The sequence below is a fragment of the Protomyctophum bolini genome (assembly GCF_963924005.1).
Source record: "Protomyctophum bolini genome assembly, chromosome: 20".
Taxonomy (NCBI): Eukaryota; Metazoa; Chordata; class Actinopteri; order Myctophiformes; family Myctophidae; genus Protomyctophum; species Protomyctophum bolini.
The window spans coordinates 16989944-17005393 of NC_137881.1; the positions used below are offsets into that span (position 1 = coordinate 16989944).

Below are 15450 nucleotides of genomic sequence, written 5' to 3' on the forward strand. Positions count from 1 at the left end.
CGATTTTTCAAAAATAGCAGAAGTACAAGCTCGTAGATCTGCTATTTTTCAATAGCTAAAGTATTTGAGAACTCTACTACACAAGTTCTGGGAGCTCTGCATGCATTTCTGCGTCACCCTCCCTCCCACGTGCACAACACATGCAAATAAACAAACTAGCACATACACATACTGAAGCCTCAAATGAGGTTCCTGTCTGTCCTCAGACACCTGCTTCATGGAGGCAAGCACAGTTGTTTTCAGGCATAGCTTCTAAATAGTAAATAGGTATTCTAATTTCAACCTTAAAAAAATATATGTTTCCCTTCCTCTAAAAATACACAAGCCGAGTGGGTGAGGCATAGAACCTGCAGCAGAATGTTCAATCATCTCACACACACACACACACACACACACACACACACACACACACACACACACACGGTTCAATTACTAAAAACATCGCCTCACAGCGCATATAGCTGCTCCATCCGACTTTCCACAATCCTATTCCTAAGGGAACCTATACATACAGTACATATAAGTGAAGAGACTGACAGACCTAGCATAAACACTTGACTATTCCACACATATGCCTGCTTCCCTTTCCTCCCGCGTGGTCAAACAGATGTAGAGATAATTTAGACATGGCAAACGTACTGTACGTGGTAGATGACCCTCCAATTACACTTCCAATTACCGTCGCTGCATTTCATGGGAGATATGTCTGGGCACATGGCTTCATGCAATAATACAATGATTGTTTAGTTGGCGTTCTTTCATATCCACTATTTATGAGTCCATTAAAACACTTTTACTGCCACCCACGATTCACGGTCAGATGTCAAATATTTTGAAAACCCTGAAATTCTGCCCACATTGACCAGAGGTAAAGATCAGCCATTACTAAGTCTGCCGGGGAACGACGACAGTCGTTTGGGTTCAGTTTAAGTAGGAAAACCTTTTTTTTAGTCTGGCGCAAAAAGGATATTGCGCAATGAACATCACAATGTTACTGTTGTTAACAGTGGTGGAATGTAATAGAGTGCATTTACTTACGTACTATACTTAAGTACACATGGTATTTGTACATTACTTGAGTATTTCCAATACTTTTACTTTTACACCACTACATTTATTTGAAAACTTTAGTTACTAGTTACTTTGTAGATTTGTATTATTATTACAAAACATACATCAACCACTTCAGCCCTATATACATTTTGGCTATTTGAAAATAGCAGATCTACAAGCTCACAATGCGTCACAATGCATCTGCTATTTTCAAATGATTTCTATACATTTGGAAACTTGAAATGGTACATTCTGATAATGAGTACTTTTACTTTTGGTACTTTAAGTACATTTTGATGCCAATACCTTTGTACTTTTACTCAAGTGAATTTTGAATTCTGGACTTTTGAGTAGTTCCACATTGCAGTATTGATACTTTTACTTAAGTAAAACGATTGAGTACTTTTTCCACCAGTAGTTAACTTGACCTCTAATAGAATGGAGTGAAGCCGGTGGGAGATTTTCACTCTGCTCATCGACCCACTCTTTCCAGTGTAGAGTTTGTGCTCAATCCGACCAAACAAAAAAGGGCATCAACACTGGATTTTTTTTAAGTTGCCTTCAAAGCTGCTCTCAAGTTCAGTCTATGGAAACAGCCTCCGGATTGGGAGGGTATTACTTAGTTTTCTAAATTGGGACAGTAAACAACAACATATCTAATGCTATTGCCAGATCCTGCCCCCCACCCCCACCCCTATCTATTCCACTTTGAACTCAGTTATCCTGCTTTTACAGAAGTACTCTGTAACTTCCTGAAGTGTTGGTGTTGCCAGGCAACATTGTTTTCTAGGACATCATGCTATCAGGAAGTGCCAGAGAGCCTCCGGTGGGTTCAAAGACGGCACAGTTTCATGGAAAGCCTCAGATGGTGTCATAGATAGTGGAGGATAAGCAATGACAATACGGATGGGGAATAGAGTGCTACACAGTAGAACCCTGAGTGTTCATTTATCTCTGGAGATTAATTAACACTCAACATTTTACTGTCAAGTACTATTGAGCCATTATTAAGACACAGTGGAACGTGAAAGTGTATACAGTATGCAAGAGAGAGGCAAAGTGAGTGAGTGCTCGCGCGTGTGCGTATGCGTGCGCGCGCGTGCGTGCGTGCGTGCGTGTGTGTGTGTGTGTGTGTGTGTGTGTGTGTGTGTGTCTGAAAATCAAAAGAAACATCAAAACAGACATCTCAATTCAAACCTGGTTTAAAATACTGGACTCTGTGATAGAACCAATTTCCCTCCCATGACCTTGAAAAATGTGATAAACACCAAATCGAGACCCTACATACAGAATTCTGAAAATCCATTCCCCGGAACCCAGGGAAAAACACCAAATAATGCATGCAGGACGATACCCACTCATAATCAAAATAAAAAAGCTTAAATTCTACAACCACCTAAAAGAAAGTGACCCAGACGCACTTCCGAAACTCCGAAACACAACAAAACTCTAGAGAGATGCCCCCTCAGCCAGCTGGCCCTGGAACTGGACTAAGCCACGTTAAAAAACAGCAAAAGGAAAACTATCTGACACATTGGAAAGAAGCAACACAAAAGTAAACTAGAATGCTATCTGGCCCTAAACAGAGAATACACAGTGGCAGAATGCCTGAGCACCGTGACCGACCTGAAACAAAGACATATCTTAACTAGGTACAGACTCAGTGAGCACAGTCTTGCGATCGAGAAAAGCCGCCATAGGCAGACCTGTATCCCGAGAGAAGACGGACTATGCAGCCACTGCATACAAAATGAAGTGGAAACCGAGCCACACTTCCTAACCATCTGTCCATTGTACCAAGACATCAGAGAGAGAGACACATACTTCCCACAGATTACAAATCACCCACAGAGATTTTGAAAACATGAGGCTGGGTGAAATACAACAATGTGCAAACAACACAGCAGCAAGATCTGTGAGCCGCTGTGATAGGAGAAGGATATCAAACGGAACACAACCACCCTAAAGACTAATCATTGTGTGAATTCCTGCACTATCTGCATCGAGTGATCTTGGTACATAGACATTGATTCATTGAAGATTCTGACTTTCAAATGTGCATCATTTTTGTTTTGATTGTATCGTTCTTTTTGCTTTGGAAATGTAAACGTATGTTTTCTCATGCCAATAAAGCAACACTCAAAGAAATGTTGAGTGTTGCAGTTCAAAAGAAGTAAATAATTAGTGCATAAAATATAAGGGAGGGGAGATACATAAAAGTGCATAATTTGAGTCATAAAGAGTCAAGATATAAAGGAGCTTCAAGGAAATCCATGATTAGCTTCTTGCACTGCGCAAAAAGCATGGAATACGGATGTGTATATCACAGGAAACTACCGTTAAACTTTCCAACAAACTCCGGTAAACTCCGAATTGTACCATCACACCTGTATAATACCGTATATTACTGTATATGCCCACTAAACTTGAGGTTTACGGGCAAATCTAGTGACCATAATTGCCTGTTAACTCCTATTTCCACGCAGTGTTGGTCTTATTATTATATATATTTTAGCATGGTTATTCTCCGGGCATCACTGTGCCAATGTTCAGACCTCTGCCATTAGTTAGGGAAAGTTAACCAAATGTGTTTACAATCTGCAAAATAAATGCTTGCCACAAATGTGTTCATAAAGGTGTCTAATTGTCTATGTCTACTATCACCTCTCAATTTGTTCCAACCAAACTCCCTTGGGAAACTTTGTGACAGCTGCTGAAAGTTGGGGTACCACTAACAACCTATATGCAGGCAAAAATTTATTCTGCTTTAAGTATGTGACGGGTCAAACTAGGTTTAATTGCAAGCATTTGTTTTGCACAAAAAACACTCCTTGGGATAAAAACGGCCATAGACACTTTACCTGGCGGCTATGGCCGTTTTTTTTAGCTTTAAGCTTTTTGTATTTCATCTGGTAGTGACTATGTTGTTGAATGCAGAGTCTGCACATAGCAACCGTATGTCCTTCCCCTGTGCAGTGTGCAGAGCCAAGGCAGTCCAAGGTAATAAACAAATTGCCATGGGTCCTGACCTTGTACTGTAGTCTCTCTGGCCAGTCTATCAAAGCACTTACTGGCCTTTGGAGTAAGGCCGAGCGGCCTCCATTCATTCAGGCACGCTACCGTTAGAGTGCTTGGGGGGAAAGGGAACCACGATGGACAACTTGCCCGAGGGGACTCTCTCTTTGGAGAGGGAGAGATTGAACATGTCTGTAAACAGTCCTGCCAGCTGGGCTACAGTGCACAGTACACACATGCTTCGAAGACGCGGCCTGGAATGCTGACAGTCGGCCAGCGGCTTTACCAATGTCATTTTAGATTTCAGCATTGGCTATTCAAAAACAGCAGATGTACACAAGCTCACAGAGCGCATCGCTTTGTGGCACGTTGCAAGCTTGTACAATGTACAATTTCTAATTTGGAGCATTATTATTATATAATTTTTTATCTTGAAAGAACTACCGATTTGGGTTGTAAGAATCAGCCTCAGTGGTGGTGTTGTGCATGGAGAATTGGAGATCGGCACTAACAACATCACCAAAGCACTCGCAGAGCTTTTTAGCTGAAGGCTAAAAAGACTGCAAATGCCAAAGCGTACACATGCTGTCACGGTTCAAGTCAGGAGAGCTTGTAGGACCCAAATGCAGGCAGAGGCACTGCGGCAGAGCTGGTCGGTTCAAAAATGTTTAAAAGATAAACTAGAAATACAAACAAAAAGACTGGAATCATACTAGGTGTCAAGACAAGAGACACTAGCAAGAAAACACTGGGATCAGGGGGGTATAAATACACAAGGACACAGGTGAACTCAACTGAAAATCAACACTGGGATAGGCTGGGGAACTAATAGGACAAGGTGGAAACACTAGGCTAATCACAGTACAGGTTAGACAAGGCAGGCAAACGGTAACAAGGCAGACAGGAAACACTAGGAACAATACTACAAAAAAAAACTACAGTAGGAAACCAAGAACATTTAAAAAATCGGAGGAACACAACAGAAAAGTGCCGGCGTGTGTGCGTGCGTGCGACATGCAGAGTGAGACTTTGGTTTATTAGAAAACAACACAACGTCCATGGTGATTTCTATTTTAGTGAGGAAAGAAGTGGGAGCCCACAAGATAGCAAAACAACAAAGCACAAGCCAAGCCCTCTCTCTCCCTCAGACACACTGCACTCTAATAAAAGTAACAAAGTTTAGGTCCATTCATTGCCGCTTAGGGAAAAGGATTCAATACCACATGCACCTGCTGCAGTGAGAGCCGGGGCTCAGCTCTCCAATGGAGGAATTCCACCATAGGGACCAACACAAAGTGAAACGCAATCACAGCACATGGCAGGAATATGAAAGCTGGGGTTATATACGGTATATACAGTATCGGAGAGTGAGAATAGAGTGGGTGAAAAGAGTGGGTGGTGTTAACGTGAGAAACGCAGGGCGGGTAAGTGAAGGTGAGAGGTAATGAGAGAGTAAGGCTGAAAGAATAGCGACAATGAGAGAGTATATGGATGAAAGAAGAGCGACAATGAGAGACCCCTGGTGAACCCCTGACTGAAAAGCAGCTAGTTGGCTTGCCTGTGTGCGCGCACGCATGTGTCACTTCCATACATTCTTTATTTCAGAGGACATAATCTCCATCATTCTCTCTCCTCAAGCCACAATATATCCCTTTCACAATCCTAGACCCGCGCGTCACATTAGCTCAGGGCAGGATTGCTGTTTAGCAACAGGATTTCTGTATCGCATCGAGTGAGTGGACGTAACGTGACTGTGTGTGTGCATGTGTGTGTGTGTGTGTGTGTGTGTGTGTGTACAGTACACATACTATTTACCCAGGGCGTGCGTGTGTCTACAACGTGTAGCCGTAATTACTACATGTGAAGGGCACAATACTGGGCTTAAAAACTTCAAATTCCGCACATTTCCTTCTTCCAATTGCGCAGCAATGTAACTAGGATGAGCCGCCCGAAGGACAACAGTGGAGGACAACAGCAAAAAACAACTCAACAACATTCATGCGCACGCTAATGCATGCACACACACACACCTCCAATAACAGATTCTATCACAAACAGAGGCATTTCAATTATTCTACGAGAAAACAGGATTGGTCAATTCTAAGCCGACATGCTGGGTGATGTCATGGTTAGATTACTATGGAGTAAAAACACCGTTACTACAACTACAGCTGTAACCGTGCCCTCTGCCACACCCACACACACACACACACGCACACACACACACACACGCACACACACACACACAGACCACCATTTCAGTATCCGTGTTATCAAGGTCATCACGGTAGCAAATCTCTACTGCTATAGCAATTCCACACTTGGGAAGTTGGGCCATTAGCTAAAAAAGGTCATTTACCAGAGGTACTCATCTTTATACGTAGGAGAGGATATAATGTAATGCTACACTGGCACAGGACAGAGTAGCTCCAGCCAGCCACACAGATGTCATTGCAATATCTCCCTCCGATCGATCCGAGCTGTGCAGTCGACCGCTGCGGCGGCGGTGAGGGGGGGGGGGGACAAACAGGGCACGTTGTTCTAGTGCCCCCAGCAGTGTTAATTTAATCAACTAAAACTATGACCGGACATGTTCATCGACAACCACTTTATCACCGACAAAAACCAAATAACAAACGCTATATCGCTATTTTCGTCCTGGACAGACAAACCCAGGGACACATATACTGTAGCTGTCTATAGAAGTGGTTGCACCACTCAGAAACTAAGCTATGAAGATTAAAACTAAGACTAAATAATAGACAATTTCGTCGACAAATAAAAACTAGAATAAAATGTTAGCGGGGGGGGACTGGTGGAGAAGAGATCCAATAGAACTAAAACACAAGCCATTTTATATTTGGTTGCTTGGTTATGCGTTTGATGATCGGCTATTTTCAGCATGCAAAAAAGTGTAAAATCAAAGTCTGCAAAAATACAGTTTTGTTGACGAAATGAACCGTGGATTTAGTCGACTAAAATCTTATATTTGATATGATATGACATGAGCAAAAGTTCAAATCTCATGGATCATTTGCTAAATCCTGTGTAGTGTAGATCTGCTATTTTCAGCATGCAACCAAGTGTAAAATTACTTACACTGGATATCTTGTCCACTAGTACCTTACTAACATTTTAGTCTAGTTTTTATTTGTTGACGAAACTGTCAGTATATTTAGTCTTAGTTTTAGCCATCGTAGCTTAGTTTTCATTTGGTTTCAATGTAGTTTTCCTCAGTGAAAAAAGGTAGTCGACGAACATCTTTCATCTTGGTTTTAGTCGACGAAATCAACACTGCAGTAAAGTAAAGAATACCTAAAACGTTCACTCAAGTACAGTACTGTGTTATTTTCCACCACTGCAACCTTTCACTGTCATTCCACCGACAGGACATTTAGCTTGTCCAGATCTCAGGGGAGAAATCCATCTGGCAGATTCTACAACACACATGCTGGAGCAATGCAATTATATTTGTATTTGCAACCCAATAAGCCTCCTCTGCATGAAAGCTACGTACATGAAACTTACCAGGTTGTAAACTGCCCTGAAAATGCTAACCTTTCATTATCTTGTTTGTTGTTTTACATCCTAAAATGAGTTTCTGGGAAAAATGTTAGAGAGACCAAAATCAAAGTCTAGCCTCCGAGAGTGCTCGGAATGCTGCTCTACAAATCAATATTGGCTTAGAAAATGACACGCACGCGCACACGCACGCGCACACGCACGCGCACACACACACACGCACACGGGCTAAGAAGCAGTACTGTACATGTCTACAGTAAGCTGGGACCAATGGTGCTTTCAGGTGATGTCAGGTCATAAGGCACGAGGGGGGGGGGGGGGGGGGGGGGGGGATCAGTAGTTCTAAAACATCTTTGTGTCAAGGACTGCCAAAATGATTGTATTCGGCTGATTAAAAAAGTGCAAACTACTGATCTAGAAGGGATTTGTAGAATCGGCCTCAGGTCTTAATGGGAGTGAATAGTGATGTCAACTAGTCATACAGTAGGTACAGTATTCATGATGCAATTTGTGTCGAATTATCTAGAAACGTGAGAATCCCGATTTCACCCGACATGCTTATCCAATAAACTGTAATCTGACAACTCAAATGCATGGCAAAACAAACATGGTGCACAACATTTTGACCTGTGTCCAATCGATGAGTGACCAAAAGAACAAAATGTGTGAAATCCCTGGTGTAATTCTCAGACATGAGAAAGTAGCACGCGCTTCGCTTGCGTGTGCGAGTGCGTGTGTGTGTGTGTGTGTGTGTGTGTGTGTGTGTGTGTGTGTACCTGCTTGGCCAGGGTAACGGAGTCGGCGTGCAGTCTGGCTCTCAGCTGGGGATCCAAGTTGGTAGCAGGCGCAATCTCCACAACCTGCAAACAGTTGTAAATGTCAGAACAGTTCCGTATGCGTTACATTACAGTGTATATCGATACCCTAATTTATGCTAGTAGTATGTTGTCATTTTCGATGACGTCCCAACCGGAAATAACATAGAATGTTGTGCAACAGACGCTCCCAGCCTGTGGAGCGATGCCATCTGTTTTCGGGTTTTGATATCAATAAATCTCCGTCCTTTTATTAATCTCCCTCCTGAGCGCTGGGCGTCACTATTTGATAGGACGGAGAACTCTGTTTCTGTTGCCCGGGGTGTTAAGTAGTTAACTAGCTCAGGTCTTTGTGTACATATTATTACATTTGGGTGACTACAAGATGAGACTTTTAGTTGACTCTAGTAAGTAAAAAGTATATTAAAGTATTAACTTTTAATTTCACTGACTGACTGACCCTTTTGGAAGACGTTTATTCTTTTTTCTGGTGGCTTATCCGATTAGCTGCACAATAACAGACAAGATCAATCTATCCAAGACAGATAATTGATTCCTGAAACTTAAAAAATTATATAAAAATCACATTTAAACCTAAAAATAAAATAAAAAGAAACGGCACTTGGAAGCTGCCTAGAGAAAAACATACCCGCCGTTTGAAATACTTTTCTTAACAAGAAACTATGCTTGTTCTGATATTCAGAAAGATCTCCGATTAAGGACATGGGCAGATTAGGATTAAAAGGACATCAAAGAGAAAACTGCGTCGGCGCGAACGGCGCGGCTAACATGATTATCAGTTGTAATCTCATTAAAGATGGCAAGGGAAAGTGATGAAATATACCATTATAATAGCAGTGTAGTGGTGCATTGTAATGGAGTATGTTGTGCATTGTATATTAATGGAATATGACAGGTGATACTGTCAGCCTGCCCAGATGAAAGCATTGTTAAACTGATTAACAGACTGCCAGACGATGGGCGATAATTCATTATCATAGTATCCATGGAATAAAGCAAAAATAAAATGTCACGACTGAAACATCTCGTCGGGCCAAGTCCTAATCTGTGATTTTGTGAAACAGTATGAAAGGAGGAGTCGTCGTCCACACACACACACACACACACACACACACACACACACACACACACACACACACACACACACACTTTCCTAAAGAATTGGCACGATATGTAAAATGGTGGTGGTTTTATGGTCGTTCTAAAGCCATTACGTTCTTGCGGTTCTACTTGAAGAAATGGCCAATTGGGGCTTTAACCTTTGCTTTTAGTTTTAATTAAATATATCTGAGCCCATTAGGGTTTTATGAAAGATGCTTCTGAACATGTATTCTACGATTAGTTTGACCACTTAAAATAATCTTAATGTTAAAATAACCGAAAGTAGCGTTCTTCCAAATTACTGAAATCAGTCGTCCACTGTGGCAAACTCTCACAGTAATTTTGTATTGGCTGATTTATAGAATACATTTCCCTAAAGGAGCAACTTGGACACTCGTGCATGAAGGAAGCATGAGTTCAAGTCCGTTGCTCTGCCCAGGTTGGTGTGTAGAGCCAAGGGACAAAAGTACTTTTGACATCCTATGGCTACTGTACTGTGCTACTGTATATTGACTTGTTTGTACTTCACTTTGTATTGTCAAAAGCAATAAAGAAAAGGTAGTAAAACGTATTGGAAATGTGCATGCAAAGTTCCACATGCTGTGTTCATGAAATGGGCCACTCCTGCAAACTTTAGATGTCAGTCTTAGCCAATCAAGATAGAACAAATAAAAATAAATAAATCACACAGATCCGCCATCTTGATCCCATGACTATAAAGATCATGTGTACCGATTTGTGTGATATTTGGAAAAGATCTGAAGTACTAATATTAAAAAAATGTGTTTCACATAATCGGCCTTCTGGTGGCACTATAAAAGGCAGAATAGTGCAGTTATAGGTAAAGATGCGACAAACTTCGAACCCTTAGATCTCCACAACACGACGCGCTGTGAGCTTGTAGATCGGTTATTTTCAGCATGGTACCAAGTGTAAAATGGCTTGTGTCTTTTACTTACACTGGATCTCTTGTCCACTAGTCCCTTCCTAACATTTTAGTCTAGTTTTTATTTGTTGACGAAATTGTCAATATTATATTTAGTCTTAGTTTTAGTCATCATAGCTTAGTTTTCATTAGGTAGTCAACGAACATTTTTCGTCATATAGTATAATGTATTAGTCGACGAAATCATCATCGTTTTGCACTGGAACTGCCGACAGTAAAGCAGTGACTCAGTGAGTTTGACGTCCACAACACGAAGATGCAGTCCTATATCAGTCTTGTTTTTAACATGACCTTTTCATTGTGATGCGGCTGACACACACACACACACACACACACACACACACACACACACACACACACACCTTAATTAGGCAGAAAGGTCATCCTAAAGATAATCTCAAATAACGATGTATGAAACAAAAACGTTGCGATTCCATCGAGTTAATAACTTCACCTTTTGGTGTCTGCGCTGAATGGAACAGTCTCTCTCGTAGAGGTGGATGACATTACCATACTTATCACCTAGAGAGAGAGAGAGAAAAAGACGGAGAGAATTAGTTGTGGGAAGAGAGGAAGAGAGAGGTGGGTGGGGGGGCGTCAGGTGAGAAAAAGAGAGGTGGAGTGAGAATAGAAATGAAGTCGATGAAGAGTGATGACAGAAGGGGGGGTGGAGGAGGAGGAGGAGGAAGGGGGGAGGGAAGGAGGTGATAATCAAGCCAAGTGCGAAAGAGGAAGGAGGCATAGAGAGGGAACAGAAGGAGCGAGGGAGGGGAGAGGGGTGTGTGTAGGTGGGGGGGGGGAGGGGTGATGAGAGAGAGTGACGTGACTTTTAACAGGTAATTCAGAAAATACGCAAGATCCCTGGCATACCCTGCAGACATCAATTAATCAACATCTCCCAAACACACACCACCAGCATGCATGCATGAACACACACACACACACACACACACACACACACACACACACAGTATGCATTAAACACAGAATGAATATTACAGACACAGCATGCATTGCAGGCACACTGGTAGTACATGAGCCCCAAATGCTGCTGGCGCAATCACAAGGAAAGCAAGCAACCACACACACACACACACACACACACACACACACACACACACATACAGGAATGAACACCTGAGAGACACAACGCTCTGGAACGTATGCAGATTTATGTGTACAGCGATGCATACAGACCACCAAGGAGACGGCCATGCACACAGAGACATCCCAATGAAATGTGCGCGCGCACGTGCACACGCACACACACACACACACACACACACACAGTACAGGGACACGAAGAGTAAAATATCATGCATACACAATCTGTAAAAGTCAAGTACCTCGATATCGATATTGTGGCAATAATATTGTATCATAACAGTATATATTTTTTGTAAAATTACTTGTGTCTTTTACTTTATTTATTGTTGACACAAAACTAACGTAATTTGTATTGTTGACATATTAGTGCAACTTCTGTTCATTTTTTACCCCTCTATCACACGGAACTATGTTTTTGCGCCAAAAAGTAGTTCCATGTGATAGAGGGGACAAAGTTGAACGAAAGTTGTGCTAATATTTTAGAAATAGGTCAACAATACAAATGACATTAGTTTTGTGAATTAATTTATTCTTACTACGTGGCCCCAGTGCCCCCCACAAAATGACCGGAACTACTTCATATTGACCAAAACCAGAGCAGAACTCCCACCACGGGACTCCACGGGCAATCAATGAATACAGTTGCAACCACTATATTAATGGTATTTCATACAGCCCACCCTACTCGTCATCACTCACCCGGTCACATTAAGTTAAAATAATCGGAACTATCCCTTTCATTTTAGTCATCATAACTTAGTTTTAATTTAGTTTCCACCAGTGAAAAAACGTACACTCAACACTGACATGTACACAAACACACACAGGTCACAATACAAGTGTCAAATCCAGGCAGACATGCACTAAATGCAGCACAAAAAATATGCACACAGACAGACATATGCATACCAAGGCAGAGTGAGGACATAATACTCACCGAGGATCTGGACTTCAATGTGTCTCGGCTTCTCTACGAACTTCTCTACGAACAGAGCTCCATTCCCGAAGGCTGTCAGGGCTTCTGAGTAGGCACGCTGGTAGTTCTCCTCAAGTTCCTGACAGATTGAAAACACCAAAAACGACCATTGGGTTCCGATGTTTTGGCTGTCCTTGACATGGAAATGTTTGAGAACGACTGACATAGAAAACTGTCGGAATTTAGAAGGCATTTGTAGAATCGTCCTCAGGTCTAAATGGGTTTTATTAGTATTATTACAGTTCAAGGTTTAAGATTTCCTGTACACATGAGTCACATTGTGTTACCATGGTTATTAAAAAAGGTTGACTGAAGAGGCTAGCCTCTATAAAGCCTTTCTAAGAATGATGGAATCTCAGAGGCAAAATTATGTTGACGCACGTTGGACATAATTCATTCTGGAACCCACCATTCCAGCACTGTATACACTATACAGTGGGTGGGTCTAACGTTCATAACTCAGAGAGAGTATATAACTGCTTCGTCCATGGAGAAAATATAATGCGGTATGTTACAAGCTGTAATGTGGTCATTTTTCCCTCTTGTGCAAGCCATCCCCTTGTCATCCTCACAACCCGCCCCAATGCAGGGAGCACTAATTTTGCCTCATGCAATAACCCTCCCCAACTACGGGTCCGCGTCAATATGCCGACGGTCCATTGGTCTGATCGACAACCTACCTCAAACCCTCACCCTAACCCTAACCTCCCCCGGGGCAGACACCTAAACCTAACCACCCACCCTCTCCAGACCCCCAGCGCACCTCGGACCAATGCTCCTTCGGAGCTACCATTAATAAACCTGCACAGTTTGACAGCCCTACAGTAGAAACGGTAACTAATATAAAGTGGGTGTTGCTTTTGCAAAAAGGTCAATTGTGTTGGATCACCCGGCCAAACTGGAGGCCGTTAATTGAACCCGGGATGGTGTGCAAGTACTTTACCTATTTGCAAGTACCCAGGTTGATGTTTAGATTTGCTTCCATTGATTCCATGATTTCTCATGTGAATTTGTTATAACTTCTCCCTGTGTCGCCATTAGACTTTGTGTTATGCAATTTGGTAGTTTATTCCCCTTTATTAAGGCACCTGTTATCTAATCACTATATCGGGTGACAAATCCACTAAGCCTTTTATTTTATTTTTCTTACACACAGCTGCTAAATTACAGACAGCAGACCCCTGTCTGTGTTCCATCATATCATTTTTGTGAAAGTAAACTTAAAGTAAACCAAATCTAGCTTTCATTTGTCAGGTTTCTCCTGGAGAATGAGGAGTACAACTGATTTATTTATAGACGTCATTCAGCTGTACTGTAAACGGAGCGTCAGAGACGCATACTAATTAGTACCATTAGGTAGCGATAATTGGCACCCATGTTAATTCATTCCTCAAGAGCATTTGACACGATGGGATAGCGGGACGATACCCCGACATGCATTGTGCAACGAGTTGAGATAAAGGAAGCACACAAATCTCAGTTGCAAACACTCCTTCTTTTAAGATTTTATATATATATTATATATATATATAGAGCACATCATGGGTACTGTCTGATACATTGCCCTTGAATGTGATTAAGGATTACTGTCATTATTGTAATCTCACAATTCATATCGCACACACCATACATGTAACTTTCATTAGCCCTCAAAAGAAAAAGTTCCAGGGGTAATTTCGGGGGCAGATGGGGGAAACACACAGAGGTGATGGGCAGGCAGTGAGATAAGAGGGCCGGCACCGTTTCACATTCTCTGGTAATTTCACCATGATTCCTGAACAAACAGAAAATTAATGACGTTGAAAATGGAAGCAAAGAGATGCAGACACACAGGCGCAATGTTTGGATGGGAGCTCAAAGTGCTGGATAAGGGTTTCAGTCATTGGAGCAAGCTGTTCAAATTCCACGCTTGTACTTCATTAGTCTCGCATTGCGAGATGATCAGATATCTGGCTACCTATATGTCTGGGGACTTAAATAAATGCAAGGTGGTTGCAAACAGAGGCAAAAACAGCCTCTGATAAATATATACACCTACGGCTACGGCTTTAGAAAACAATCCTGTGACCTCCCAAAGCCTTTGCAATGGTTCTGCAACGCAGGGGTATATTTTTTAACAACTAATAGTTTCCACCCAGTTTCAGCACCTGAAGCAGGGCGATTGACATTTAGATCAGGGGTCTTCAACGTTTTTCAGGCAAAGGACCCCCCCCACACACACACACACACACACACACACACACACACACACACACACACACACACACACACACACTACATATTGTATAAAATTGGGTTGTCATTTTCATTGATTTCATGCTAGCTTAATTGGCTATCAGTGTCAACACTCAATTTGACCATTGACTTCGTACTTAATTTTTCCATCTTCACAAAACCAATTTGCCGAAAACAGCCAATCCACAAGCTCACAATGAGCTTATAGATTGGCTATTTTCTGCAAATGTTTAGCAGAATAGGGATGTTAAGGTTCAACTGGTTAATGTGAAAAGAATAACCCTGTCACACAAAGATTTGGCACCACTCCCCCCATATAGTAACTCTGAGGGAGCCCTGTTGATGGCCTGTCTAACCAGACGCTGATGGCGTGGGAGGGAGCTTTCACACATGCACACTCGTGCTTGCCTGTGTCGGACCCGTGCACGTGTGTGACATTTTTGTGATTTGTGTTGTTTTCTTTATTTATTATTATCATTTTTTGCAGTCTTTTACCTTGTCTTGGCCTATTCGCGGCCGCCTACTAAAAATCATAGCGTGGTCGCTGGTAGTGATGGGAGATAAATCTGTATCGGACGATTTTAGTTGTTTTTAGATTAAATCGGCATTGGTTTGATTAATCAATCAGACCGATTAATAAATCGGTCTGATTAATCTGT

The 15450-nt window shown here is 42.0% G+C and overlaps 1 protein-coding gene across 1 annotated transcript in view; it reads right to left on the bottom strand.

Moving 5' to 3' along the window:
* Positions 1-15450, bottom strand: part of LOC308334920 (pyruvate carboxylase, mitochondrial-like) — a 378126-nt gene that overhangs the window by 331887 nt on the left and 30789 nt on the right. Inside the window, exons 7-9 of the mRNA XM_080791818.1 lie at positions 12518-12635; positions 10928-10995; positions 8367-8450 (exon numbers count right to left, since the gene is read on the bottom strand). Of these exons, the coding sequence (XP_080647944.1) occupies positions 8367-8450; positions 10928-10995; positions 12518-12635 (270 nt within the window). The remainder of the gene's footprint in view (positions 1-8366; positions 8451-10927; positions 10996-12517; positions 12636-15450) is intronic.